Source organism: Macaca nemestrina, chromosome 4 (assembly GCF_043159975.1).
Source record: "Macaca nemestrina isolate mMacNem1 chromosome 4, mMacNem.hap1, whole genome shotgun sequence".
NCBI lineage: Eukaryota > Metazoa > Chordata > Mammalia > Primates > Cercopithecidae > Macaca > Macaca nemestrina.
The window spans coordinates 118,492,274-118,519,601 of record NC_092128.1 but is presented as its reverse complement, the minus strand read 5'-3'; the positions used below and the strand labels follow the sequence as shown (position 1 = coordinate 118,519,601).

At 39.3% G+C, this 27,328-nt stretch overlaps 1 protein-coding gene across 1 annotated transcript in view; it reads right to left on the bottom strand.

The window, feature by feature from the left end:
* The window catches only part of LOC139362630 (ATP-binding cassette sub-family A member 13-like), a 43,513-nt gene extending 18,238 nt beyond the window's left edge, over positions 1–25,275 (bottom strand). The window contains exons 1-2 of the mRNA XM_071094139.1: positions 25,160–25,275; positions 3,608–3,701 (exon numbers count right to left, since the gene is read on the bottom strand). Of these exons, the coding sequence (XP_070950240.1) occupies positions 3,608–3,701; positions 25,160–25,228 (163 nt within the window). The 5' untranslated portion in view covers positions 25,229–25,275. The remainder of the gene's footprint in view (positions 1–3,607; positions 3,702–25,159) is intronic.
* Between the last annotated feature and the right edge of the window lie 2,053 nt (positions 25,276–27,328).

The window sequence follows — 27,328 nt, the reverse complement described above, 5'->3', positions numbered from 1 at the left end:
TCTAAAATTGTAAAACCCACATCACCTTTCCTAAGGTCCTTCTCAGTCACAGCATAAGAATGGGGCCAGCTCTTCCTGTAACAGGACAGACACAGAACATCTTCCACACAGTGGTGACTTCAGGGGTCAGCAACAGTGCCCAGAGAGTGCATTTCCTTGGCATGGCTTCTGTGTCCCATCTCTCTCTCCAGGAACACATCAGGAATGATGGCCCCACAGAGAGTGCTCAATGGGTCAGAAACTGAAGACTTCAGCCCTGGACACATTTTCTCTCCAAGATTAAAGACCTGGCATGGTAACATCAGGTCACCCCAAAACAGTGGGAAGCATGAGGGAGGGGGATGGGCATTTTTTAAATCATCTCCATGCCAGGCCTGGTGCTGAGTGCATGCTCCTGACCGGCTTTCTCTCCAAGCCCTCACAGCAGCCCTGGGAGCCAGGAGAAATTTGCTGTCTTTATAGAGAAGAGGTTCACAAAGGTTGCACGCCATGCTCATCCCCACAGAGCTGATGGGGGGCTTGATGGAGCTTCAACTTGCAGTCCTTGATCACTTTTGACTCCTGAGCCCCTTTGAGACTCTGACAAAGCCTTCCCTTCTGTAGGAAAGCTCATCTGCATACCTCTGGGAAATATTTCCAGTGTTTCTTTGGGCCACATCTTTGTTGGACTGCACTCCTGATACAAAGCAAGAGCTTGATAAATGTTTAAGGGATGGATGGAAACTTTGAGGATAAGGAACATCATAAGCTGCTCTTTCCATAGGGCAGGACTGAGCTAGTACCACACTGGATGGCAGACTTAGTGCTCTCTATCATTTACAACTAAATCATTCACAATTTTGCATTAGCCACTATCATTTTGAGGCTTCTTATCAGTCTTGATACCATGCTATCCTCTGGTTGCATGCAAGCATTTTTTGCCCTGTTTTGCCCATTTCTCCTGCATAGTACTCCTGGTTTGTTTGTTTTTTTTTTTTTTTTTTTTTAATCACTTACCTTTCCTTTTCTCACCCACTTTGCTCTTCAGGCTGTTGCAGCCTGGCCCTCCTCATCCTATCCCTCCAGTGAACTGCCCTGGAGAACTTGTCAGCCTTTATCTACTCCTGCAGCACACAGCAACAGCACCTGTCACTCTGCCATGCCTCCTTCTTTCAATGCTTCCCAGGCAGACTCCAAATCTCTGTTTGCCTTCCAGCACTCTGGTTGCTGCTTATTGTCTCCTCTGTTTATCCCTTGAATGCGCTCTTCCTGAGGCCTATATTCTGGAAGTTTCTCCTTCTTAGGTGTCCTCATCTATGTGATTCCAAATTCATAATCTGATTGATTAGGTGGCTCACCCTGACAATCTCAAGAGTCCCTCAGACTCAAGATGGTCATGCTGAGCACAGCTCCCCAAATCCCCTACACATCCTGTGCCCTGTCAGTTTGGTGGGAGTGCACTCTCCACTCAACTGTTCCAGTCAAAGACCTCCCTGTCCTCATGCATCCAGACAGTTGTTTCTGCCCATCTTACCTCCTTCATGTCCATTAAATCTGGCCTCTTCCCCCTGCTTCAGGGCACAACCATCTCTTGCCTAGTTACTCCAGAGCTCCACAAGTTGATCTTGCCTTCTGTAGTGTTGCTTTCCACCCACCCCTAATTCAACCTTTTCCAGTATCCAGAATGTGACCCCTAAATGCTCATTTTATTATGACCTTGCCTGAAACCTTCCAATGGCTCCTTCATGTTCTTTGAGAGTTCACCATCCTCAACATCATACAAAGCCCTTTATTTGACCCTGCTTACTTCTCCAGCCATATCTCTGCCTTTTTTGGTTGCACTTTAGGCTTTTGTCCATGCTGTCTGCCCTGCCTAAACAATTTCTCCTCTGCACTCCCTTGTTCTGACAAAGTTGCACATTGCCTCAGATGCCTTTCCTTAGAATGGATTGGCCATCCCTCCTGTGTGCTCACACGGCTCCCTGTGTAAAATCCCATCATGGCAATTTTCCGACTGCATTGTAATAGTCTGGCCCTACAATGAGCTCTGTAAAGGGAGGGAAAATGCCTTGTCCACCATTCTATTCTCAGCAAGGCCTGAAACACAAAAGGCGCTCAATACATATTTATTGAATAAATAAATAATAAAGTAGAAACCCTGAAAAGCTTTTATCTTTTCCTAAATGCTATTTTACTCACATGGTTTTACATTTTTCCATTCTGCAACACACAGGAGAATCCCCAAACAACAAAGACAAACTGATAGGAATGGTCCTAATATGTGTAAAACCTAAATATAACTGACACACTATTTTGGTAAATCCCACACTTAATAATCCCTCACTGATGTAATGATTACAGTGTCAACCACATTATACATACAAGTGGTATAGCCTGATAGAGACAAAGCAGGCCATTATTTCTCAAGGAGTGATTTTGTTAAGGTTTCAACGCAGATAAACAAAATGGTTCATCTGACCACTTTCCCGAGGCACAGGAAGTTACCAGTAATAGTGTATCAGAGCATCACCATCACAACTGTTAATATCATCATAGTAATCACTATCATCACCATCATCATCATTTCCATCATTACCTTCACTATCATCACCAACAACACCATCATCACTATCATCACCAACAACACCATCATCACTATTATCATCTCCATTGTAATCATCATCACAATCATCATTACCTCCACCATCATCTCCATTATCATCATCACCACCATCATTGCTATCATCTCCATTATCATCACCATCATCACTATCATCTCCATTATCATCACCATCATCACTGTCATCTCCATCATAATCACCATCATTACTATTATCTCCATCATAATCAGTCTCATCACTATCATCATCTTCATCATCATCACCATCATCACTATTTTCCTGATCATCTCCATTATTATTACTATCATCTTTATTACCATCAAGATCACCACTATTGTCATCACCATCATCACTATCACCTTAATCATCATTACTATTATCTCTAGTATTATCACCATCATCACTATCATCCTTTCCATCATCATATCTCCATCATCATCACCATCATTACTATCATCTACATCATCATCACTATCATCATCTTCATCATCATCATCACCTTCATTACTATCATCTCTATCATCACCATCACCACTATCATTATCTTCATCACCATTATAACTATCATCACCATCATCTCCATCATCACTATCTTCACCATCATCATCATATCATCAGCATCATTATTTTCTCACCACCATCATCATCACCATCAACATTACTATCAGTATCATGCTGATAAACAGTGAACCGCATCTCCCACTTATACTTCTTCTACTCTTTCTATATTTATAATGGCTATTTACCTATTCCCAAACTGTGTCAGTTTTAATTGGAAGAATAAATCTGTGTGCTAGATTGAGTGAACCTGTGTAAATATCACTCTTAAAAGACAAAGCCTAAATTGTGGCTTATTGACATATACTCCAAATATGTTGTTATTGTCATAATGAAACCCTATCTATTCGTTTTACTCATCATTCAGAGTTTATAAAAAACGAGAAAGAGTGCTATGAGTTTTTTTCTCCAAAGATTAATTCAAAAAGTATATAAAAAGTAAAACTTACAAATGTCTCTGTATCTGGGAGGTTCTTGAAAACGAAGTACTGTCAGAATTATAAACAGGATACAAGGCCAGAAGAATTCAGCAAGGAAAAGGACCTAGAAAAATTTTTTAAAAAACAATACCACTTGAATAAATTGTAAAATATTACAATATTTTCGTCTATTGAAGGAGGTCATTGTAATCCCTGCTTTGTGTCTCAGAACAGTCATTTGGGACAGGATCCCACAGAAAAGGCCTAGTTTATTTATCATTGCACCCAGATCTGTGACTGTGTCATCTCCTTGTTCTTCTCCCATCAGACCCAGCTTTGCTTCTTTCCTTTTTCTGTACATTTTTATTTATTGCAGAACTTATGACATTAGAGAAATTAAAGAAATAAATAACTTCACCCATATTTCCCATACTTCAACATAGCAACTATTTTTATTTTTCTAATTTCTTTAACGTTTCTGACTTTTTTACCCAAATAGTAATTTTGCTGGCTTTGGTGGTAGCATCCACTTCTCATTTTCCTTCTTTTTATGCATATTTTTCAATATTGCCTCATGAGGTTTATAACTATCAGTTTACTTGTTGCATAAAATTCTTACCTAATGAATACGCCATAATTCACACATTCTTCTATTAAGGAACATTTTGTGTATAAATAATCTTTCATTTGAATTATTGTCTTAAAATTAGAATAAACTCCTAAAACTAAGATTACTGGAGTAAAATCTCTTGACACAGACTACAAAAGAGCTACTTGAAATGATTGCAATAATTTGTACAACCTTAAATTTTCAAAGTTAAAAGAAAATGAACTGCCATTGACACATAGAATTTAATCATTTGAGGGAAAAATCACCAACAATAAGGTATAGCTCAAAAAATTAACAGAAAAGCCTCAATTATCATAAAATTAATTTTACTGTCATCGTTCTTTACTTGTTTTATGGTGGATAATCTTGTACTGAATTCAGATGACATCATTTTACAAATACAAAAGTTTATAGCCAGACAAAAAATAGGCAAGCTATTGAACAAATGCACAAACAAAAACCTGAAAATCTACAAGTTAAGAATGCTCCATCAAACACCGAAGAGGATGTCTTACTGTTTCAGATTCCCAGTTATAATGTTTTAAACTAACATGAACTTCTGGTCACTTTGGTTTCTTTATTCTTTGAACTGCTATGGTCATATCCCATTACAGTAATCCTTCCCTGTAGGCAGATCTAAATGTGACCAGATGAGTGGCCTAAAGCCATCAAGACAAAACACAGGTGGAAAAGAGTTTTTCCATCCCTGGTGTAATTAAAGAAGAAAAGAAATCGCCCTCTTTGGCCGAGCATGGTGACTCACACCAGTAATCCCAACACTTTGGGAGGCTGAGGCAGATGGGCCACTTGAGGTCAGGAGTTCAAGACCAGCCTGGCCAACACGGTGAAATCCCATCTCTACCAAAAATACAAAAAAAAAAAAAAAAAAATTAGCCAGGAGTGGTGGCACACACCTGTAATTCCAGCTACTCGGGAAGCTGATACAGGAGAATTGCTTGAACCCAGGAGGTGAAGGTTGCAGTGAGTCAAGATCGCAACACCCTGCATGCCAGTCTGGCAACAGAGTGAGACTCCATCTCAAAAAAAAATTAAAAATTAAAAATAAATCACCATCTTTGAAATAATCCATGAGGAGGTATTTCTTGTGCCAAAAAGTGCATCATGATTAAAAAGTTCTCTGACACAGTCCTGAAACCCAGTTTCACACATTCTGCTAACAAAGAAAATGTCTGCAGATTGCCCTCTGGTTCAAGGGACCACAATTAAACTATAAAGAAAGGTCAAGGACACTCAGGAGATAACTATTTATTTAAGTCATTTTGGTCATTCTCTGTAACAAATTAATAAGTTACAAGAGTATTGGGGTAGGGAGGTGGTGGGGGAAGATTCTATCATTAATTCTGACTGAATATACATAAGCAAAATAAAAAATATACCTCATATTAAATGATAACTTGATAGCATTAAGAAGAATAAACACATAATTTTCTTGGGTTTTTTGTTCTTTTTCATTTTTAATAACATATGATAGCTATTTTTAAGACAAGCAGTTATAAAGAAAATAGAAAATGGTTTATAGACCCAAGACTCATATAACCTTTGACATTATAAATATGTAAACAAACATATGTATGGTTGAGAAATTTTAAAAGAACACAAAAATTACAACCATTCTCCTATAGGATAAACTATCTATTTACAAAATACATGTATATGTATTATGTGTTAGAACCAATTTTCCATAACAGCACTTATAGTTCTACCTTGTTACTTTTAAAGACTACATAATATTCCACTGTAGGATTTTATTTCTTTAACCAATCACTTCATCATGAAAATCTGTATGTTTTTCTCTTTGGGGCCAGTGATATCATGAGGATTTTTTTTTTGTTTCTTTGTTTTTTTTTAATCAATTAGGGTGGTATTTACTTAGAAGAGAAGCATTTCCGCTTGACATCGAAAACTCTCTTAGGAGTATTTCTAAATGTTTTACATTACATGACACTATTAAAATATTACAACTAGGAAAATTTTGCTCAAGTTTGCAACAGTTTTCTTGAAAAGGTAAAGGCCATCAAAGTCAGACACATGTGTAGCATGCATTTTGGTCCAAAACCACCAAATATATTACTCTATTATAGTTGATTACAGATAGCAGAACAACAACATACTAAAACCAATGCACATTATGAAATCAAGCAGATGCAATTCAGTGAATCCCAACTTTTAACTTCATGAGGTTTTATTTTACATATTTGGCTGACTTTTGTAAGTATATCCATGAGGTACCATTGCTAAATGGGATTACTGCACTAAAGTGTATATGATTTTTAATGTGGATTTTTAATTTGGATGGATATAACCAAAATGCCCTCATTAAAAACTAAACCAATTATCATTTACTCTGATTACACTTTCAATAACACCTAGGATTAACAAACTTAATTTTTTGTCAAGCTGATATGCAAAAACATAATGATAACTTTAATTACTTAGATCAAGCATTTTTCATAATTTAAGCATATAATAATTCCTTGCCTATTAATTCTTTGTTCTTCCAGTTTCCTATTTTTCTATTAAGTTGTTCTTTATTTTTACTGACTTAAAAAGCATCATTTTCTATTTAATTTTTTAGTTAGAGAATTCAGCCTTTTCGTGGCTTATAGTATTACAAATATTTTCTCCAATTTTATATTTGCCTTTTTATTGTCTAAATCGTTCATGCCATTAATTTATCGATCTATTATTTATAGTATCCGGATATTGTTCCCTTCACACCAAGACAACATCATTTAAAGGACCCTGCCAAAGCCAAATTAAAATAGTCAGTAGCAACTCTAAAATCACAAACATTTATCAGTACAGTCTTAAAAATCAACAGTCTCTAGTTTCAAATGAAAATAATATTGGAAGAAAATCTTATCGTTGAGATCTCTAAGGATCTTGAAATAATAACGGAATTCCAATTAAACCTAAAAAACAGTATCTCAGAGTGTTTTGTTTACAAGCTGGTCACTGGCCCTTCTGAAAAGCACAAGTGAAAAAATATCTTTCATTGTTCTGAGGCTGAAGTTGCTCCATTCAAGAGAAAAGCAGCCAGACACCAGTTCTGCTGCGTCATTTTCCATTGTGCGTGAGTGAATCACCCTTTCATAAGACTATTTCTCTCCGGGGTGCAAAGGCAGCCTTCCCTTTCTCATCACATTTTTATGTGACGTTTTTCTTCTTATGTGTCATTATTATCCTTGAATCTTGCTTAACATTTTGAATCTTATCCCTGTTAAATAGGAATGCTGTCTGATTAATGCTAGGGTTTCATCGTATCTCCCACATCTCAGATCGTCCAGTGCTGACTTCTTAACACCAGGAAGTGACCCAAGCAGAAGCAGAAACTGGCACTTCTGCTATCCAAATGGCACTGATGCAGATGCTGCCACAGGCTCTCCTCTCAAGAAAAATAACCGTCTGGTAAACCTATTAGCCGTTAACAAAACGATGCCCCCCCACTACCAAACCACCACAAAGCCCTCCTACTCTTCCAGGAGGGAAGCTCCGACCAGCAGAGTGTGGAAGTGCTCAGTCCTGTACCCCGGCGCTTCCCATCCGCAAGGCACTTCTCACCACGAATTTCGTGGATGCCCAGATCCCTGTTCCACTCCCATTCCTCTCACCCTGTGGCCCGAGCATGAACATAAACCTTTCCATCGTTCCGTCAACACAGCTGAGCCACAGTGGCATTTGGGAAGACATTAGCAATACATACAGATGAACATGTACACAAAAAGGACTTCTGCATAGAATGATACATTGAAACTTCCTCACAGACTTTTTCTTCTTTCAGACAAAATGGGTGGGGTGGGGGAGAGAAAAGAAAATAAATTAGAGGAGGCAGGAATAAACTTGTATTTGCCTAATACAAAAAAACTACCAGAACCGAAAAAAAAAAGAAAAGAAAGAAAGAAAGAAAAAATGTTTCTAGAGCAGATTAGAAAAGCTTACCATTTGGGAGGCCGAGACGGGCGGATCACGAGGTCAGGAGATCGAGACCATCCTGGCGAACACGGTGAAACCCCGTCTCTACTAAAAAAATACAAAAAAACTAGCCGGGCGAGGTGGCGGGCGCCTGTAGTCCCAGCTACTCGGGAGGCTGAGGCAGGAGAATGGCGTAAACCCGGGAGGCGGAGCTTGCAGTGAGCTGAGATCTGGCCACTGCACTCCAGCCTGGGCAACAGAGCCAGACTCCATCTCAAAAAAAGAAAAAGAAAAGAAAAAGAAAGAAAAGCTTACCATGCCTCAACCCGGACTCAGGTGACAATCTCTAAAGCTATAACAAAGTCCCCTCACAATCCTGTTAACTATCCCCAGTACCCATCCATGGAGATGAGCACCCCAAAGGAGTCTCCTTATCTCCTGCTTCTGATAGAGGAGTTGGAAAAACTGCTACCGAGAATGATCAAATAAACAAGGAAAGTGAACAATGAGGCTGACTCTTGGGGAAGCCTCCAGGACTACATACAAAATGTGAGAAGAATCCAAAGCTGGAGAACAATTTCCGCAACTAGATGAACTGAACATGGCATAAAATGTTGAACAATTTTTCAAAGGAGAGCACAGAGCCCAACTGGTCTAATAAAGGTTGTATTGCATCTCAGCTGATTTCCCTCACTCTTCTCCCTGGCCCTCCTGACCATTTCCTTCTCCTTCTATAGATGATTAGAGCATACAGGATATGCTCAGGGATCACACTAGATATTGAGGGAGAAATAAAACTCATCCCTGATTTATTGAAAAGAGAGTCAAGAACAAATATAATACCTGGGCTGAACTCCCCAACCATGGGTGGCAATAAAACAAAGTGCACAGCTCCTATCTAAACATTAGGAAGGAAAGAAACCAACAAAAACAGATAAAGCAAACCAAATAAAGTTATAAAGCATGCCTGGATAAGAAACAACTCAAATAAAATGAAGAATTTCTTTACAAGTGCCTCATTAAGAAGAACACTTTAATAAGGACAAATATTCAGAATACAAGGGCTCAAAAAAAAAGATATAAACAAATAAGTGAAAAAAGAGATTGTGGATCTAAGGAAAAACAAAAAACAAAAAAAATCATCACTGTGGAATGTTAAATGATTTACAAACCATAAAAAGAAAATACATACTAGTTAAATTTCAATTTTTGGAATAAGAAACAGCTTACAATAACAACAATGATTTTTTAAAACCTTTTAAAGGCAAAAATATTAAGACACAAAAGCTAATATATTTGAAAAACAAAGACTATACAACATAAGGAAAATTGGCATCCCCAAAGTAAACAATCCAACAAATGGAATAAAATATTTTTTGAAGTTATTCCTCAAAGATATAAGATAGCAGAATTTCCCTGAAATAGAGATTTCATCTGCAGAATGAAAGCGTATACTGTATTTCAGAAAAATAAAACAACTCATAGTTAAACTATGGCCATTAAACTTCAAGCTATTGAACTTCAAAAACAAAGACTACTACAGGTGTCTAGACAGACAAAAAAAAAAAAAAGGCAACTCACTAACAATAAGAGAAAAAATTCAGTCTGGCCTTAAACATATCCTCAAAACATTCCACGTTAGATGCGAATGCATCAATATTTACAAAGTTCTAAGAGAAAAAAGTAGGATTAAGAAAAATGACAACCAACAAAATGGCCTTTAAACAACAAATTTTGCAAATACATATGTATATATGTTTGTGATATATATAGAGAGGGATTGATATATTTGATTTCAAAAAATGCTATATGTTATTTAGAATGGATACAATTAAAATATAAGGACATAGAATCGTTAAAATTAAAGAGACGAAAAAGATATGGTAGACAAATATTAAACAAATTAGTTATGTTAATATCACACAAAGATTTTAAGACACAGAATGTTGTTATCCTTGTCAATATATAAGGATATCAATCAATGATTGAGAGGATTAATACATAACAAAAAGATTGATACCAGAAAACTATAATAATGTAATGCATGTGTATACTTAATAATTTAGCCTCAAAATATATAGCACAACAATTGCACCATATTACAATATTATATTACAGGAAGAAAATTCTGAATTTACTTTCACAGGAGGAGAATCCAATACCTACCTCACAATAACTCTCTACAATAGCAAGTATTAATCAAAAAAGGTGTTTTAAAATAACATATGATTTGTATTATTAACAAAAGATAAAGTATCTGGGGGAAAATTTTAACTAAAGTATGTGCAATTATTTCATGAAGAAAATTATAAAACTTTATTGAAAGACAGCAAAGAGAAGCTAAATATATGAACAGATGAATATCATTACTGCATTAAAAAAAACTCCATACCAGATGGGCACGGAGCCTCACACCTGTAATCCCAGCACTTTGGGAGGCCGAGGCGGGCAGATCACGTGAGGTTGGGAGTTCAAGACCAGCCTGACCAACATGGAGAAACCCCATCTCTACTAAAAATACAAAATTAGTCGGGCGTGGTAGTGCATGCCTGTAATCCCGGCTACTCAGGAGGCTGAGGCAATAGAATTGCTTGAACCCAGGAGGCGGAGGTTGCAGTGAGCCAAGATTGCGCCATTCTGCTGCAGCCTGGGCAACAAGAGTGAAAGTCCATGTCAAAAACAAAACAAACTCCATATCATAAAAATGTTAATCCTACCCAGATTGATCTATAGGCTCGATGCAATTCTAATGGAATTCCTAAAAGGTTTTTGTTTGTTTTACTTGTTTTGATTTTGCTGCTGTTATCATACTTAATGAGCTGATTCTAGAATGTATTTGGGAGAACAATGATCAAAAATACCCAAGATAATTTTCATCAACAGGTTGAAAGAACTTGTCTTTTCACATAACAAAGCTATGTAAAATAATAGTAATTAAAACACCATGCTATTAGTTTCTTAATAAGCAAAGTAACCTATGAAACAGCCTAGGAATAGAGCTGTGCCTATTTGGAAACTTGACATACGAGAATGGTGGTTGACAAATCAAAAGGAGAATAATTTCTTCTGCAACAAATTGTGCTATAAAACTGGTTATTCTGAAAGTAGAGATGGAGGGGGCAGGGATAGATTAGGTCTTTGTCATCATCACATACAAAACTCTAAATGTGGAAAAAAAAAAAAAAACTTCCAACCTAGGCAACATGGAGAAACCCCATCTCTACAAAAAATACAAAAATTATTCAGGCATGATGGTGTGCCCTTATAGTCCCAGCTACTTGAGGGGCTGAGGCAGGAGGATTGCTTGAGCTCAAGGAGTTGAGGCTACAGTGAGCTGTGTTCTCACCGATGCACCCCGCCTGGATGACAAAGTGAGACCCTGTCTCAATAAAAAATAAAAGAAACTTTCTTTTTATTTTTTTTTAGATAATCTTGCTCTGCCAACCAGGCTGCCATGCAGTGGCACGATCTCAGCTCACTGCAACCTCCACCTCCCAGGTTCAAGTAATTATTCTGTCTCAGTCTCTCAAGCAGTTGGGATTACAGGCATATGCCACCATGTCCGGCAAAGTTTTGTAGTTTTAGTAGAGATGGGGCTTCACCATGTTGGCCAGGCTGGTCTTGAACTCCTAACCTCAAGTGATCTGCCCTCCTCAGCCTCCGAAAGTGCTGGGATTACAGATGTAAGCCACCGCACCCAGCCAAAAGTAAAAGAAACTTTAGAAAAATGTTCAGAAGAAAACATACAGTTTTCTTTATGTTTTGTTTATGCTTAAATAAGACACAAAAATCATAAACAAAAGAAACAAGCTATTTACAAATTTAAAATCTCTGTTCTTCAGTAAAGCCATCTGAAGAGTGGACAGACCAACCATAGACTTAGAAGGATCCATTTCAACATATATAACTGACAATGGAGTGTCTGTAATACCTACAAATGCCTACAAATCAATGAGTAGGAAATGATAGAATCAAACACAATCAAAAGAAATGATCAGATAGGAGCAAAATATGAACACCTTATATGATCCGCAGTTTCAGTAGTACTCAAGCAGATGCAAATTAAACCCCAATGAGATCATCATTTTACACCCACCAATTCGGGAAAATGTAAAAAGTCTGACAATACTCATTGTCAGTGACCATACGGATAAACAGGAACTTTGGACAGCAATTTGACAATATTAGTAAGCTAAACCCAATAATTTAATAACCATGTAGTAAATTGAACCATATTAATTTTGTTAGATTAGACTGGTTTCAACCTTAAGAAAACCATATGATTTAACCAAATACACAGTTGTTAAGAAGGGATTATATACGTGAACCAAGCGGTATGCTCAATGCTCAAAAGTGTTTACACAGCATTCATCGTTTTTGTGAAAGAAAAAAAAAAATTGGAAGTCATGCAAAACCCATCAATGGGAGAATAGATCAATAAACTGTGGTGTACTAAAGCCGTAAAAATAAGTGTTTTCACTCATTCATTCATTCGGAATTGTGTACTACGTCAGGCACTGTTACAGGGACTTGGGAAATAGCAGTGAACCAACATGACCTAGTTTCTGTCCAGAAGGATAGAATGAATGTCCTTGTGAAACTAAATGAAGCAGAGCCATACACAACTCCTGAATGAGGCTTTCCTGGGAATTCAGACGTGAAGACCAAGCCCTATCCTTAAGTAGTTCGTCCACATAACCATGGAGCATTTGCAAGCACTTGCTCATTCATTATTTCATCCTCACAACAACCAGTGAGATAGGTAATACTGTGCCAGTTTTACATCTTGCATGTCATAAAGTTATTATTTCGTGCAATATCTTGGAACTAATTTGTGATGGTACCTGGACAGAAGCTCAGGCCCACAGATTAAATATGTAATTTTCCATCTGTCTTGAACAAACAATTTCCAAACTGAGTTTAAATACGTTTTTAAATCCTCCAAGTGGCTCATGCGGTATGTGATTTGGTTGCAACTAAAAACCACAAATAATAAAACGCTTAGGTACAAAAATAAAATTGTAAATGAATAAGAAAGAAAGAGAGCCTTTCAAAGGGAGGAGCTAGCCAGAAGATCTCATTGTCTGAGAGAAGAGGAAAACACCGTAAGTTTAGAATATCAAGGAAGCTAAAGTAAAGCACATAATTAGTCTGTTGCCCTTGTCTCTGGAAACAAAGGGCTTTGAAGGAAGCATGAAATTCTATTGTGTCTCTTTGGGGCATTTGGGGCCTCCAGATGCCAACCTCTCAAAAGAGGGGACTTTCCCAGATGTATTTTGAAGTTCTTATTGTTAAGCACTGCAGGAAAACACAGTCCAGTGTTCAAACAAGGGGTTCCAACAAAGCACAAGTCAAAGCTAAGAGAGAGTCCAAGTGCCAAATAGCAATATAGTTATAGTTGATCTGCCTAGATCCTTTACACTTAGAAGTCCAGGCTTCCAAACGTCTCTCCATCAAAGTCCAAAATTCCTTCCCCAAGTAAACTTTTTGCAAACCTTTTAGTTAGTTGGATACTGATAGAAAGAAATAAACCAATTTTTCTTCTTTCTCTCTTTTTTTGTGAGAAGTAGCGTTGTTTTTTGGCTTTCTATTGAAAAATAATTGCTTTTCTTTCAAAATGCATTCAATGAACACTTATTTAGCACTTTCTCAAACATCGAGCTAGAGACTTTGGCATTATAAAGATGAATGAGGAATAATTTCTCCACTCAAGTACTCAAAGGAGACACACAAATAATCAAAATGAAGTATGAACACTGAAAGGAGATGCATATTGGTATAACCTTTCAGGAAGTCAAGTAAGCAAGATGTTTTAAAATTGTGAGATGTGCATGCTCTTCAACCCGAAGATTCTCATTTGATAGATTTTTCATGAGGAAACAATTGGGAAAGTATCTAAAATAGGTATAAAAGAGTTAATTTAATATTGTTTCAATTGCAAAAAAAACTACAAATTAAGCATCAATCGTTAGGGTATTGATATAGCATTTTCAGCTAAACACAACTATTTTTAATGGAGCTAAATATATACATTTATGGACATTTTTTGAATCCACAATTATGATGATCGAGTTAGAATGTTTGCACTAGTGACTTAGGACGTAGTGCTTTTTCTGCCATGGCTGAGTGCAGGTACTCTATGGAAAGCCACAGCCACAAGGAAACTAGCAGGGAGGTAGGTATACAGGACATCAAGCAGTATACTCCTTCCACTGGCACCCTGGAGTCAGCCAAGAAGACTCCAGGGAATGAGGAAAGAGGAATGGTGAGAGGATGCTCTCATCCCAAGCTCCTATTTATATTTAAATGGAAATATAACCAAAATACCAATTGAATAAATTATTAAGTCAAAATGTCTCTAAAATATAATTGGTAAGTAAACATGTTTTTAAAAACATATTTCCTAAGAAGAAAGAAGAGCTATGAAAAATTCTAATGCTACAAAATATTAGAACATAGTATGACATTTCAGTGCTTTAAAAAATGTAAAATTGGTGCAAAACAGAAATGTAAATATACGCAGTGGCATGGGAAGTCCAAAAAGAGGCCCTACTACTTTTATTTTATAACAAAATGACCTTTTATGTACAAGGAGGTAAAAAAGAGTGATTTAACAATGACATTAGGCTATTTGAATGGAGACTTTAAAAAAAAAAAAGATAAATTAAAACATTATACAACTCAAAAGTAAATGAAAGTGTAAAAAAGGGTAAATTTAATTTTAGTAAAACAAAAAGAGAGCAGAAAATTGATCAAAGTTATGGATGAGTGAAGTGTAATTTCAGCAGTTTTGAAATTACAAAAGACATGTTTCAAAGAAAATGAAAAGATATTTTAAGATATACGAATTGTCAAGTCTAAACACTAAAAATAAGAAAAAAAGAGGATAACTAAACAAAGAAATACTTGTCATGCATGTAATCACCAGGCTTCTAATGACACAACTGGAAAGAATTCGATGGGCAAGTTATAGAAGGAAAAAATAGAGAAAAAAGTTAATTCTTACACTAACTCCTTAAAATAGAAAACCAAGTAAGCCTTAATACATGTACTGTTTGCAAGCACAGACCACACTGAGTCAAGGACAATACAACACTGGACGCATTGACTGGCTTTACATGAACTGTGCATCCCTTCTGAGTAGACGCCAGTCAACAGATGGCATGAACCCAAAAAGGGTTAGTAATTCAAGTTCTCTTTGGATTTAGCCATATTACTACTTAGAATCTGGGGTTTTTTGTTTGTTGGTTTTGTTTTGTTGGTGGTGGGTTTTGTTTGTTTGTTTGTTTCATTTCATTTTGTTTTGTTTGAGATGAGGGCTCACTCTGTCACCCAGGCCAGAGAGCTGGAGGGGGATCGTGACTCACCACAACCTAGAACTCCTGGGCTGAAGCAATCCTCCCGCCTCATCCTCTCTAGTAACTGAGAATACAAGCGTATGCCACCACATCTGGCTTAGAATTTATTAAGAGATGTCCAGCATCTGCTGGGCATGGTGGCTCATGCCTGTAATTCCAGCACTTTGGGAGGCCAAGGCAGATGGATCACCTGAGGTCAGGAGTTCGAGACCAGCCTGGCCAGCATGGTGAAACCCCATCTCTACTAAAAATACAAAACAAACAAAAAACAGCCAGGCATGGTGGCTGGCACCTGTAATCCCAGCTACTCAGGAGGCTGAAGCAGGAAAGTTGCTTGAACCCAGGAGGTGGAGGTTGCAGTGAGCTGAGATGGCGCCATTGCACTCCAGCCTGGGTGACAAGAGAGAAACTCCATCTCAAAAAAAAAAAAAAAAGATGTCCAGCATCAATATAATGTGATGTATCAAAAGAATAGTATGTTAGGATAATCGAATTACCACCGGAAACAAGGAAATCCCGCAACAGAAGCAGTACGGGCAGCGCCTAACCCCACCTGGAATTTGGGATTCACACCACCCATGCCAATGTGTGTTGTAGACACGGAGTTCAAGGCTGTGCTGTGGCAATACGTCCAGTAGTTCCTGACACCCCTAGCATGTGCAAGAGTGTTTCCTAATTCTCATAGTCTGGTGGCATTTGTTCCTAGCTCACCCGCTCCAATCTTCATCAGATACATTCAGAGTGCTGTATTGGTGTTGTTTACTCGAGAAACCTGTCCAGAAGCGCCAGGGGCTCAGGCATCAGATAAAATCGAGTCTCAGCACAGCTCTGCTGCTTCCCCTCAAATGGGCCTGTGCAAGTTAACCACCCTTCCTGGCTCATTTTCTGTAGCTGTGAAATGGGAGTAAGAAGTTCTGTCATGCAGGGTGTGTGAAATCGGACTGATATCCTGGTCTCAAGTGCATGATTGTTGGCAGGGAAAAAGAGCATACTCTGACACCATCTGGCTCAGCCGATGTGACAAAGTGCAGAAGGAGAGAGTGTGCTGTCAGGGCCTGCCAGGATCACAGCACAGCGCTATTTTAGCTTCCATCTGGGATCTTTTGTAGCAGCCCCCGTGAGCTGCCACTCAGACGTCATTCCGTGGGTCCGGAACAGGGCACCGTACCTCTTGGCTGCTTCCCTCTCATCCCTAAGGAATGGTTATTTTCCAAGTAGGTGGGCACAAGAACACACAGGTTCAATTCTCCCAGGAGCTCCAAGTTCAAACCTGGAGGATGACAGGTGCTTTCTGGCCGGGACAGCCCCAGAATCAGGTAGGACCAGGCACAGGTGCTACCCCTCAAGGGACCCCTCTGGCATAGCCAACAGCAGGCAGCTGGGGAGGATTAAATCATCCCTGACAGGAATGAAGCAGAGAGAGGAGAGGACACTCACTGACCTCGGGCAAGGTTTCCTTGAAAAGAGCCCCCAGAGTTCCAAATTGAAAAAAGAAATGTGCCTTTCACAGGACCAGTTCCCCAATCAACAGCCTCAGCCTCCAATACAATCTCATAAAAACAAGGCTTAAGGCTGCCTTTGCCTCTGGTCTCTCACATTATTGTTACTGTGATGGTTTTGTTGTTGTTTGTTGTTTTTAAAACCTTTCCTGTAATTGAAAAACCCTGGCCTATCTGGGCCAAAGTAAATAACTATGCCAGGGAACTGCAGGCTTCCCAAGGAGAGCTGCATTCACAAGTAAGAAGGAAAAGCCTCTTGGGAAAATAAGTCTTTGTTTTATTGTTATTTTTTTTGGTTTTCATTTTGCACAGAAGCCACGTAAATCCACCATCCTAAATAAAATCTCCCAAACCTAGCTTTTTGATGATCTTGTCATTTTCTCTCCAATATGCTGGTAACAATTTCAGCAAAAGAGTAACCTAGAGAGAATTATTTTCTCTTTTCAGCCTAACAGTCAAATTGGTAAATGAGAAACTGGGTGACTTGTCTTTGAAATCCAGTCAGTTTTCCATACCTTTAGAAGACTGGATACTCTCACATTCTTTTTTTCTCATTTTATTTTATTTTATTTATTTTTACTATTTATTTATTTATTTATTTATTCTCTTTTTGAGATGGAGTCTCGCTCTGTCGCCCAGGCTGGAGTGCAGTGGCTGGATCTCATCTCACTGCAAGCTCCCCCTCCCAGGTTTACGCCATTCTCCTGTCTCAGCCTCCCAAGTAGCTGGGACTACAGGCGCCCGCCACCACGCCTGGCTAGTTTTTTGTGGGTTTTTTTTGTAGAGATGGGGTTTCACCATGTTAGCCAGGATGGTCTCGATCTCCTGACCTCGTGATCCACCTGCCCCGGCCTCCCAAAGTGCTGAGATTACAGGCATGAGCCACCACACCCGGCCACTTTTTGTTTATTTTTTTGAGACAGAGTCTCCCTCTGTCACCTAGGCTGGAGTATACTGGTGTGATCTTGGCTCACTGCAGCCTCTGCCTCCCAGATTCAAGTGATTCTCCTGCCTCAGCCTCCTCAGTAGCTGGGATTACAGGCACACACCACCACGCAAGGCTCATTTTTGTATTTTTACTAAAGACGGGGTTTCACCATGTTGGCCAAGCTGGTCTCAAACTCCCAACCGCAGGTGATCCGCTCACCTCAGCCTTCCAAAGTGCTGGGATTACAGGTGTGAGCCACCACGCCCAGCCACTATTCTCACATTCTTAAACTCAGACAACAATGCAGGACAAAAGAGATGCTTACTGCACAGCCAGACTCTTAATGATACGCTGAGATGCTTTCACTGTGCAAGGAGTTCCCTCACTGCCCTTCAAAGTTGTGTTTTTATACTTGGTTGTTTATTCAATCACTAGTGCTTTGAGAGAGGGTGTAGGAGGAAAATAAAGCTAAAATTAAAGGTTTAGAAGCAAATTAAGATCAATTGAAATTAAAGAAAAGGCACTGCTGATACCATGGTTGTGAATGGGGAAAACCAGGCCAACCAACCCCAAACAGCTTAGTAGAGTCCAGCCCATGCCAAAAAATATATATATAAAGGGAGGTTTGCTTTTCATTAATTCGATTTCTGAACTGCTTTTCCTAGATCACTGCTCTTAGTAAACCTGACAAACACTCAAATGGCCCGCAGTGGCCTTGCAGTGAGGCAGTTTCCTACCAGGGTCCAGTACAAGGTGAGTCCTGAAGGCCAGGGCAGCCCAGGCCAAGCCCCAAGATCCCACGGGCTCCCGATTTAATGACAAGTGGGAAGATCATCAACTTTATCTTCTCATCTAGCCAAACAGAAGTTGAATTCCTCTACATTTTATGAAAGAGCCCTCGGTGGGAGCTTCGAGTTATCAGGAGTTTCATCGCACCTGCACTGCTGTATGACTGCAGCCAGAGACAAAGAAGCCATCTTGTCAGTCATCCGCGTGGCCTAATCGCAAGAAATGTGTCACTTCTGTGTAAGTGCTGGAAACGAGAGTAGTTCAAGGGCTCCCACACCACCTGAGGACCCTCTCGCCTCTCACTGCCAATCTTGTTCCGCAGTGCTGGAGTCTGCAGCTGAGCGGGTTTGTATATGGAGCGCCCCTGGGTGTGGGCCGCTGCTGAGAAGTGGAGCAGAAAGTGCACTGGCTCGCAGGTGGCTGCTCAGCAGCACCCCAGCGCCACTTCTGACCCGCAGCTAGTGAGGATGCCCTGACCCCAAGGACCTCTAGACATAGGAGCAGTTCAAGACTAGTTAGTTCAAGACTTTTCCCGGCTGGGCGTGGTGGCTCACGCCTGTAATCCCAGCACTTTGGGAGGCCGAGGCGGGCGGATCACGAGGTCAGGAGATCGAGACCATCCTGGCTAACACGGTGAAACCCCGTCTCTACTAAAAATGCAAAAAATTAGCCAGGCGCCTGTAGTCCCAGCTACTCGGGAGCCTGAGGCAGGAGAATGGCGTGAACCCGGGAGGCGGAGCTTGCAGTGAGCTGAGATCGCGCCATTGCACTCCAGCCTGGGCGACTAAGCGAGACTCTGTCTCAAAAAAAAAAAAAGACTTTTCCCAACTCTGACTATGAGAGAGATCAGGCACCTCACCTCACCTTTTACTTTCTGGCATCAAATTTGACAACAAATAGTTGATGAGCTATAACATGTAACTATGCAAAACCAGCAAAAGTCCAACCTCTAAAACAATGTCCAGAAGAAATAAGAGCTACTTTACTTCTGAGGCTTGATATCTGTAAATTTTTTTCAATTTCAGAAAAAGACAGAAACTGTAGCTAGCAGGATTAGTGTTTGCAAAATAAAAGTATTCTTTGTAACACCAAGTTCAGTTTTTAGCACCTGATTTCGGTAATAGACAAAAATCTCAAAGAAATGAGATTTTTTGTTTTAGAAAAGAAAAACACACACACATATACACACAAAAGCCCTGAGGTTTGAAGTAGTTGAAACTTTAGAATATGTTTCTTTACATCTTAAAGGAAAAAAAGTGATTTCCAAAGTAGTGATCTTGGAAAGCTCTCTCCCTAGCCCCAGGGTAGATTACTAGGAGGTAGATGGGCAGCGGCAGAGCCCAGCAGGGATTCAGCCTGGGTTTGGGTGAGCTGACTCAGGTCTCTCTAATGCTGGTGGGAGGGATGGCATTTGAACTCAGACACTCTAATAGGCTTCCGCGTATTCCCCACAGGCCAGGTCAGAGGATGAACCCTGGTGTGACGCCATAATTCTTATTCATAACTAAAAGAAAGTATGCATTTTATCACTGTGGCCTTTTAAATCAAGAATGCGGTGCTTTATGTATGGTGGACATCTGGGTATCTGTCACTGGGTTCTGGGGTGTGGTTTCCATGGGCAGAAGGATGTTCCTAGTAAAACTGTGGCCAGTGTAGTTTTGTTGTTTCCATTATCCTCTTCCAGCCCCATAGCTGGGAGAGAACCATGAGTTTTTTAAAACATTGATGTCCTTGTATTAATCTATGCTTCAACCCTCTTCCACTAGCCCAAGTCTTCAGTAAAATTGGCCAGCCAAACCCAAAAAGCTGATATCACTTACAGGATATCAGCTTTCCTTAATGGAGTAAGGGATCAGAGTCCTGTCCAGTTGGGTGGGGAGGGAAAGGAGTGAGTAGCAGTCACAGGAGGCAAGATTCAGAACAGAGACCCAAGGTGTCAACAGATGTAGGGTCCTGGAGACAACAACCACCCTATGAATGGTCACTGCTCCATGATTTGAAGGATAGATTAGGGGAAGTGTGCCATCCACAGTACACATGCTACAGGCTCAGCTGCTCTGTTCAATATTAAAACATGGGAGAACCCAGGCCGGGCGCGGTGGCTCAAGCCTGTAATCCCAGCACTTTGGGAGGCCGAGAGGGGCGGATCACGAGGTCAGGAGTTCGAGACCATCCTGGCTAACACGGTGAAACCCCATCTCTACTAAAAAATACAAAAAACTAGCCGGGCGAGGTGGCGGGCGCCTGTAGTCCCGGCTACTCGGGAGGCTGAGGCAGGAGAATGGCGTAAAAACCCGGGAGGCAGAGCTTGCAGTGAGCTGAGATCCGGCCACTGCACTCCAGCCTGGGCAACACAGCGAGACTCCATCTCAAATAAATAAATAAATAAATAAAAATAAAACATGGGAGAACCCAAATAGACTGCAGAACTAAGAGCTATCCAAGGAGCTTACATTGGCTTACATGATTTTCTTGTTGTTGTTGTTGTTGTTGTTGTTTTTGTTGTTGCTGTTGTTAATTCTTTAAGATAAGAATTAGCTGGTGAAGGTAGCGGGAGGGAGAGTATAGGGATATATTTATTAAAGGATACAAAATTACAGCTAGATAGGAGGAATAAGTTCCAGTGCTCTATATGACTGTAAGATGACTATATAATAACAATGATATATCACGCCTGTAATCCCAGCACTTTGGGAGTCCAAGGCGGATGGATCACCTAAAGTCAGGAGTTCGAGACCAGCCTGGCCAACATGGTGAAACCCCATCTCTACTAAAAATACAAAAATTTGCTGGGCATGGTGGCACGTGCCTGTAATCCCAGCTATTCGGGAGGCTGAGGCAGGAGAATCACTAGAACCCAGGAGGCGGAGGTTGCAGTGAGCCAAGATCATGCCATTGCACTCCAGCCTGGGTGACAAGAGCAAAACTCCGTATGAAATAATAATAATAATATATCGTATAGCTTCAAATTACTACGAGGAGAATATTAAATGTCCCCAACACAAAGAAATAATAAACATTTGACATGACAGATATACTCATTACCCTGATCTGATCACCATACATTATTTGTATTGAAACATCACTATGTACCCTATGAATATGTGCAATTATTATGTCAATTTAAAAAAATTAAAATTAAAATAAATAAAAAGTAAAATAAGTAATGAATTAGATTGGTTTACAGTTAGAATAAAATGTAGAAATTAATAGAAATTCATGTGGAAAAGCATGGCTCGAAGCCACTGAATATTTGACAATGTTGATGGCATTGCACTGGAACTATCCATGGGGACTCCCCTGAGGCATCATCAACTGCTCTCCACCTGCCCAAAAGCAATGTGTCCTTACCTTGACCCAGAATCTTCCCCAGGAAACGTATTCAAGAGAAATGATCCAGGAGAAGGTGTATCCTTTGTGCATAATGATGTTATTCATAACAATAAGGGCTGGAAAGTACTGTAATCTTCAACATAAGGAAATGGTCAAATAATTATGTGTATCCAACTGATTAACTATTATTCAATAAAACCATTAAATAAGAAGACCACACAGCAACTTTTAAAATGTTAGGCTTCAATATTAAGTGAGAAAAAAGCTATGACTTTAATTACGTAAAAATATTGCATTGTGTATGCCTAAGGATAAGAAAAGATCACAAAAGTAAGTTAATTAGGATAATAAAATTTTAGATGACCTTAAATGTTTATCTTTTGTTTTAGTGCTGTTTTTATAATAAATAAAAACCAAGAGGAAAAAATAAATGGTATTAAAATAATGGTAAGAAACTATTTTTTCCAAGAATAGTAGAATTTTAACAATCTATAAGGCTAGGTATTAAGTATGATGGGTACTATTTATCCTTTATTCTATTTTTTTAAATTTTTGTTTGAATCTATAATAAGATTTTCTTGAAGAAACTATAATCATGAAATATAATAAAGATTTTTAAAAAGCAAATGTAAAAGCATATGCTGATTTGCTCTTTATGAATGATACAAATTATTAAATTATCACATGTGTGCTGACACTATGGACATCTATTATGCATCAATTATTTTTTTTTTAAAAAGCTAGGAAAAAAACCAGTAAATGTAAAAACAGACAAGTTTCCTTCATCTAACAAGTAGTTCCTGGCTTTACTCACTAAATAAACATATATTTGAGGCCATTTATTCACTCGGGCAGTTTGGTTTTCCACAGTTCATGCCAACATCTCACTTCCATAGTTCAAAAACAAAGAATTTACAGATTATCATTGCACAATGGGAGAATGCTGTGAAAAATAGGTCAGTTTAAAGACATTCACCCAGAGGGGCTTGCCCTCAATATTTCCACTGAAATAACATTAAGATATGTAAACATATTCATATTTTATCCCCCTGGAGTTCTGTTCTAACCCAATTGTGCAAGCCACAAACTGAGAGTTACCCTGTGCCTCCTCCCCTCACAGCCCACAGTTCATGTCCACAGATGTCTGAGGCCACCCATTTCTACCATATAAGAAAATAGCTCCCATACCAGGTACTGTTGCAATCACATGTACAAACTCATTTAATACAAACAATTTCATTTTACAGAGAAGAAGACCAAGTTAAGAAATTGCCTGAAAAAGTAAACTAGTAAGTGGCAGAACTGGGATGTGAACCCAGTCAGGCAGCTCCAAATTCCATGCATGGAACCACTTGTGTTGTTTCCACTCTGTTGCTATTCTAGGCATTGCTATAATGAATAACCTTGTAAAAATATCACTTCCCGTTTGTACAAGGACATCTGTAGGATGTATCCCAAGAGGTGGTTTCATTAAATATTTAATTGCATTTTTTGTTGCTTTTGTCTGAACAGACTATAGCTCCTTGCGGGCCGGGAACTCATTTTTCTTGTTCACCCACTATCTGGCACATAACAGAGATGCATAAATGCTTTATTCCTTCCTTCTTTTACTTATTCAACAAATATTTACTGAACATCCATTGTGTGCTAGGCACTGTTCTGGGTGCTGGACAATATATTGGTGAACCAGTTGGGGAAAATGTCCAGTTCTCATGAATGTAACATACTAATGTAGGATCCAGAGGCAATTGGCAAATAAGAAAATCTGTACTGTATTACAAGGTGATAAATACTAAAGAAAAATAAGGCAAAGAAAGGCGGGATGCAGGAGATACCATTTTAAATAAATAGTTATCAAACAAATAAAACCTTCTGATGAGGATGTTTACCTTAGCAGCAAAAGTAATTGTGAAAATTTTTTAGAACTCAAGTGTCCATTAAGGAGGAGTAGGCAGGCTGGCTACCTCGGTCACCGAACTGTTTTGAGGTTGATAAGCATAAAGCGGAAAGAGCAGTGCCTGGGAACCAACTTCCACCTGTAACACTCTTTCATGGGAAACTAGGCTAATTCCCTAAAACAAACTTGCATGTCAATGAAATACACTGTTTATAAATGTAAAACTACCTACACAGACACGAACACATTAACAATCGATGAAGAGCGTCTCACTCCTTTATTTCTGAACTTAAAACTTTTGTACAAACTTTCAACTGAAATTATTTTGACCCTGAAGATCACATAAAAAAGAAAACATCTCCTTTAACATGTATTTTATTTCAAGACAGAGAAATAGAATATTCTGGCTCTGAGATTCAGCAAAATGTAATTCAATGTCAATTACTGAATCTCTTCAAACCGAAGCATTTGTCAGCAGAAAAATCCCGTAGGTTAACTATAGACCTTAAAATCAGAAATGATGTAGGTAAATTACTGCACATCTACTTCTCCTAAAAATGACATTTATAGGTGTTAATGTTTATATAGTAGCATCAGGAATAAAGTTAATCATAATAATAAGCAATTGATTTCTATTTCATAAAAACATACACTTACAGGATATTTGCTTAAGTACTCACACAAGTTTGATTTGAACAATTCCAATCTGCTTAGAAAACCTTGCTAATGTAATTTAAATAAGTTCTATAACACTAAAGATGTGACCCTACAGAATAACACTGCGTGGACGCGTCATGCCCTGCTCTGGTGAGGCACATTGTGCAGTCTTGTGCTTTGGAGTCAGTACCTTTAACATTCTGTTTATGCATTAAATGCACCAATGCTTTGTTCCTTAAACCTGAGAATTCACTGGTCAGTCGTTACAATGAATGCTTAGAACACAAATTATAGTTCAATTCCACTTGTTTTTTGTTTGCTTGTTTGTTTTTCAGAATTTTTCTAAATTTGCCCTTTTCTGATAAATTATTCAGCTTTTATTTCATGCTGGTCATTAAAGTGTTCAGCTACTTTGACCCTTGGGACAGGTTTTGATTTAAAATAATCCAATCCTCCCAAATTCCCTGCAGCGTGGGTGTTTGTACCTGCCAGGAGGCAGAGGCAGGCAGACAAGAATAGACCCTGATCTCACTTCAGACCTCACTGGAACCCTATGGAAAACCAAGGCAAGCACTCACCGGGTTCCTGAGTCTGCAGAGCCAATTCTTCCACAGCAGGGCTTGGAACTGGCGCCCGGCGTGCCCCATGCCTGCTGCTCCCTGCTCTCAGTCAGGAAGCCTGCCTGTAAGGATGGTGCTTATATCTGCTGGGCTCAAGCGAAGGCATGTTGCCTATTAGTCAATTCTAACAAAAGTGAGTGATGCAAGAGAGATTACTGGTGACTGAATAAAACAGGCATCAGATGTCCCCTCTTGTTTTGCATCTGCTGAGAAATCTTTTCACTAGCCATTCAGTGTTTCGAGAGGGTTGAGTTACAGAAAGCTGCCTTCAGGGACTTTTTTGGGCATACACACATACACACAGAGGGCGCCCTCCCTCTCTAAGAACCCACACAACTGATCTGTGCGACAAGAAGTAATGCCCACATTTATCATTTACTTCTCTTTTTTTCTGGATATTAATTAGATGGAATTTTCCATTATTCTTCTGAAGCATTGGTTATTATACTAATTTGCCAAAATCTTTCAATTTTGGTGGTCCCATGGCAGAGAGTTTCACGGGAAGGAGATGGAAGCAGTGCAGGTGTCTGGGGGAGTTTGGGGAATGGGTGAATCAAGTTCCACTCTGCTACTGCACCTACACTTCATACTTCTCCTTCACCCATTTCCTCCAAAGGGATCAGGATCTACGTTTCAGATGGTATCAGGTGCAGACGTGACTGGACTCAGCAAGTGGCCTGTGGATTACCTCTGAGTCCTGTTTGATTACTGCACACTTGCACTTTCTAAGTGGCATGATGGATTCAGCTCACCAGCTGGTGGCTTCATAGTCCTGGAAGCCAGGCCCTCGTGAGTTCCTGTTGCCCCCAGTTGTGGTCAGAAGAATTTCAGGCAATGCAGTCTTGTGGTCTTCTATTTCATAAAGCAATTTTCACAAGCTGTGAATGCTCGATAAATGACTTTTGCAATAGTAAACAGGGAATACAGGCTTCAGCAAAGAAATTGACTCAATTATTTTGTAAACTTATTTTTTAAAAGAGGCCTATTTTATTTTATTTTTTGTTACATGACTGGCAGCGCTAGAGTGAAGGCCATTACTTAGCAGGATGGGGCCCAGCACCCATCAGTGGATTTGCCTGATCCCCTTATGATGTTCTCCCTTGACCTGTGACTTCTCAAAGGTCTTTGGGGTTGCCTAAGTATTGCTACTCTGGTGCTCTTTGCAGATAACATCTAGAACACCTTACATTACAAGTAATTGTCATAATTTTTAAAAATCTAGTATAAGAGAAAGCCTCCAACCATAAGGTTTTTCTCATTTTATGTTCATAACAGCCAGTTTTTATGCTGCTATGCCAGAATTATGCCAGAGGCATAAAAATTATTTCATCCATTGCTTTCATGGAACAATGCTGTGTTAGGGTTTTCAGATAAACAGAATCAATGGGTGATTGATTGACTGATTGATTGATTATAAGGAATAGGCTCACACAATCATGGAGGTGGGCAAGTCCTAAGATCTGCAAGGTGACTTAGCAAGTCAGAGACCCAAGGAAGCCAATGATATAGTTCCAGTCCAAGTCCAAAGATCTGAGAACTGGAGAGCCAATAGTATAGTTGCCATCCAAAGACTGGGAAACTTGAGATCCAGGACAAGCTGGTATTTCCATAAAGTCTGAAGGCAGAAAACAAACAAAAAAAGCCAGTGTCCCAGTATGAAGCCATCAGACAAAAATAATTATCTAACTTAAGGGAAGGTCAGACTTTTTGTTCTATTTAGGTCTTCAACTAATTGGATGAGACCCACTCACACTAGGGAGGACCATCTGCTGAATTCAGTCTACCTGCTTAAATGTTAATGTCATTTATAAACACCCTCACAGAAACTCCCAGAATAATGCTATCTTTTGTTCTATGTTTCAGCCAAGAAAACAAACAAGCAATTAGAGTCCTTCCTAACTCCTTGAGCAGCCACATTAAATGCAGAATCACTGCTTAGTGAGCCCATATTAGCAAATTTGGCCTGATCCAAATTATGTTCCTTCCATCATTATCCCACACCCTTATATCCATTTCCACACATATTCCCCAGATTTCTGCTTGTATACATTAGAAAACTCAAATTGTCCATTTGATGTATAGCACACTTCCTCATAGCTTACACTTTATATCTCCCCTTTGGGTGCT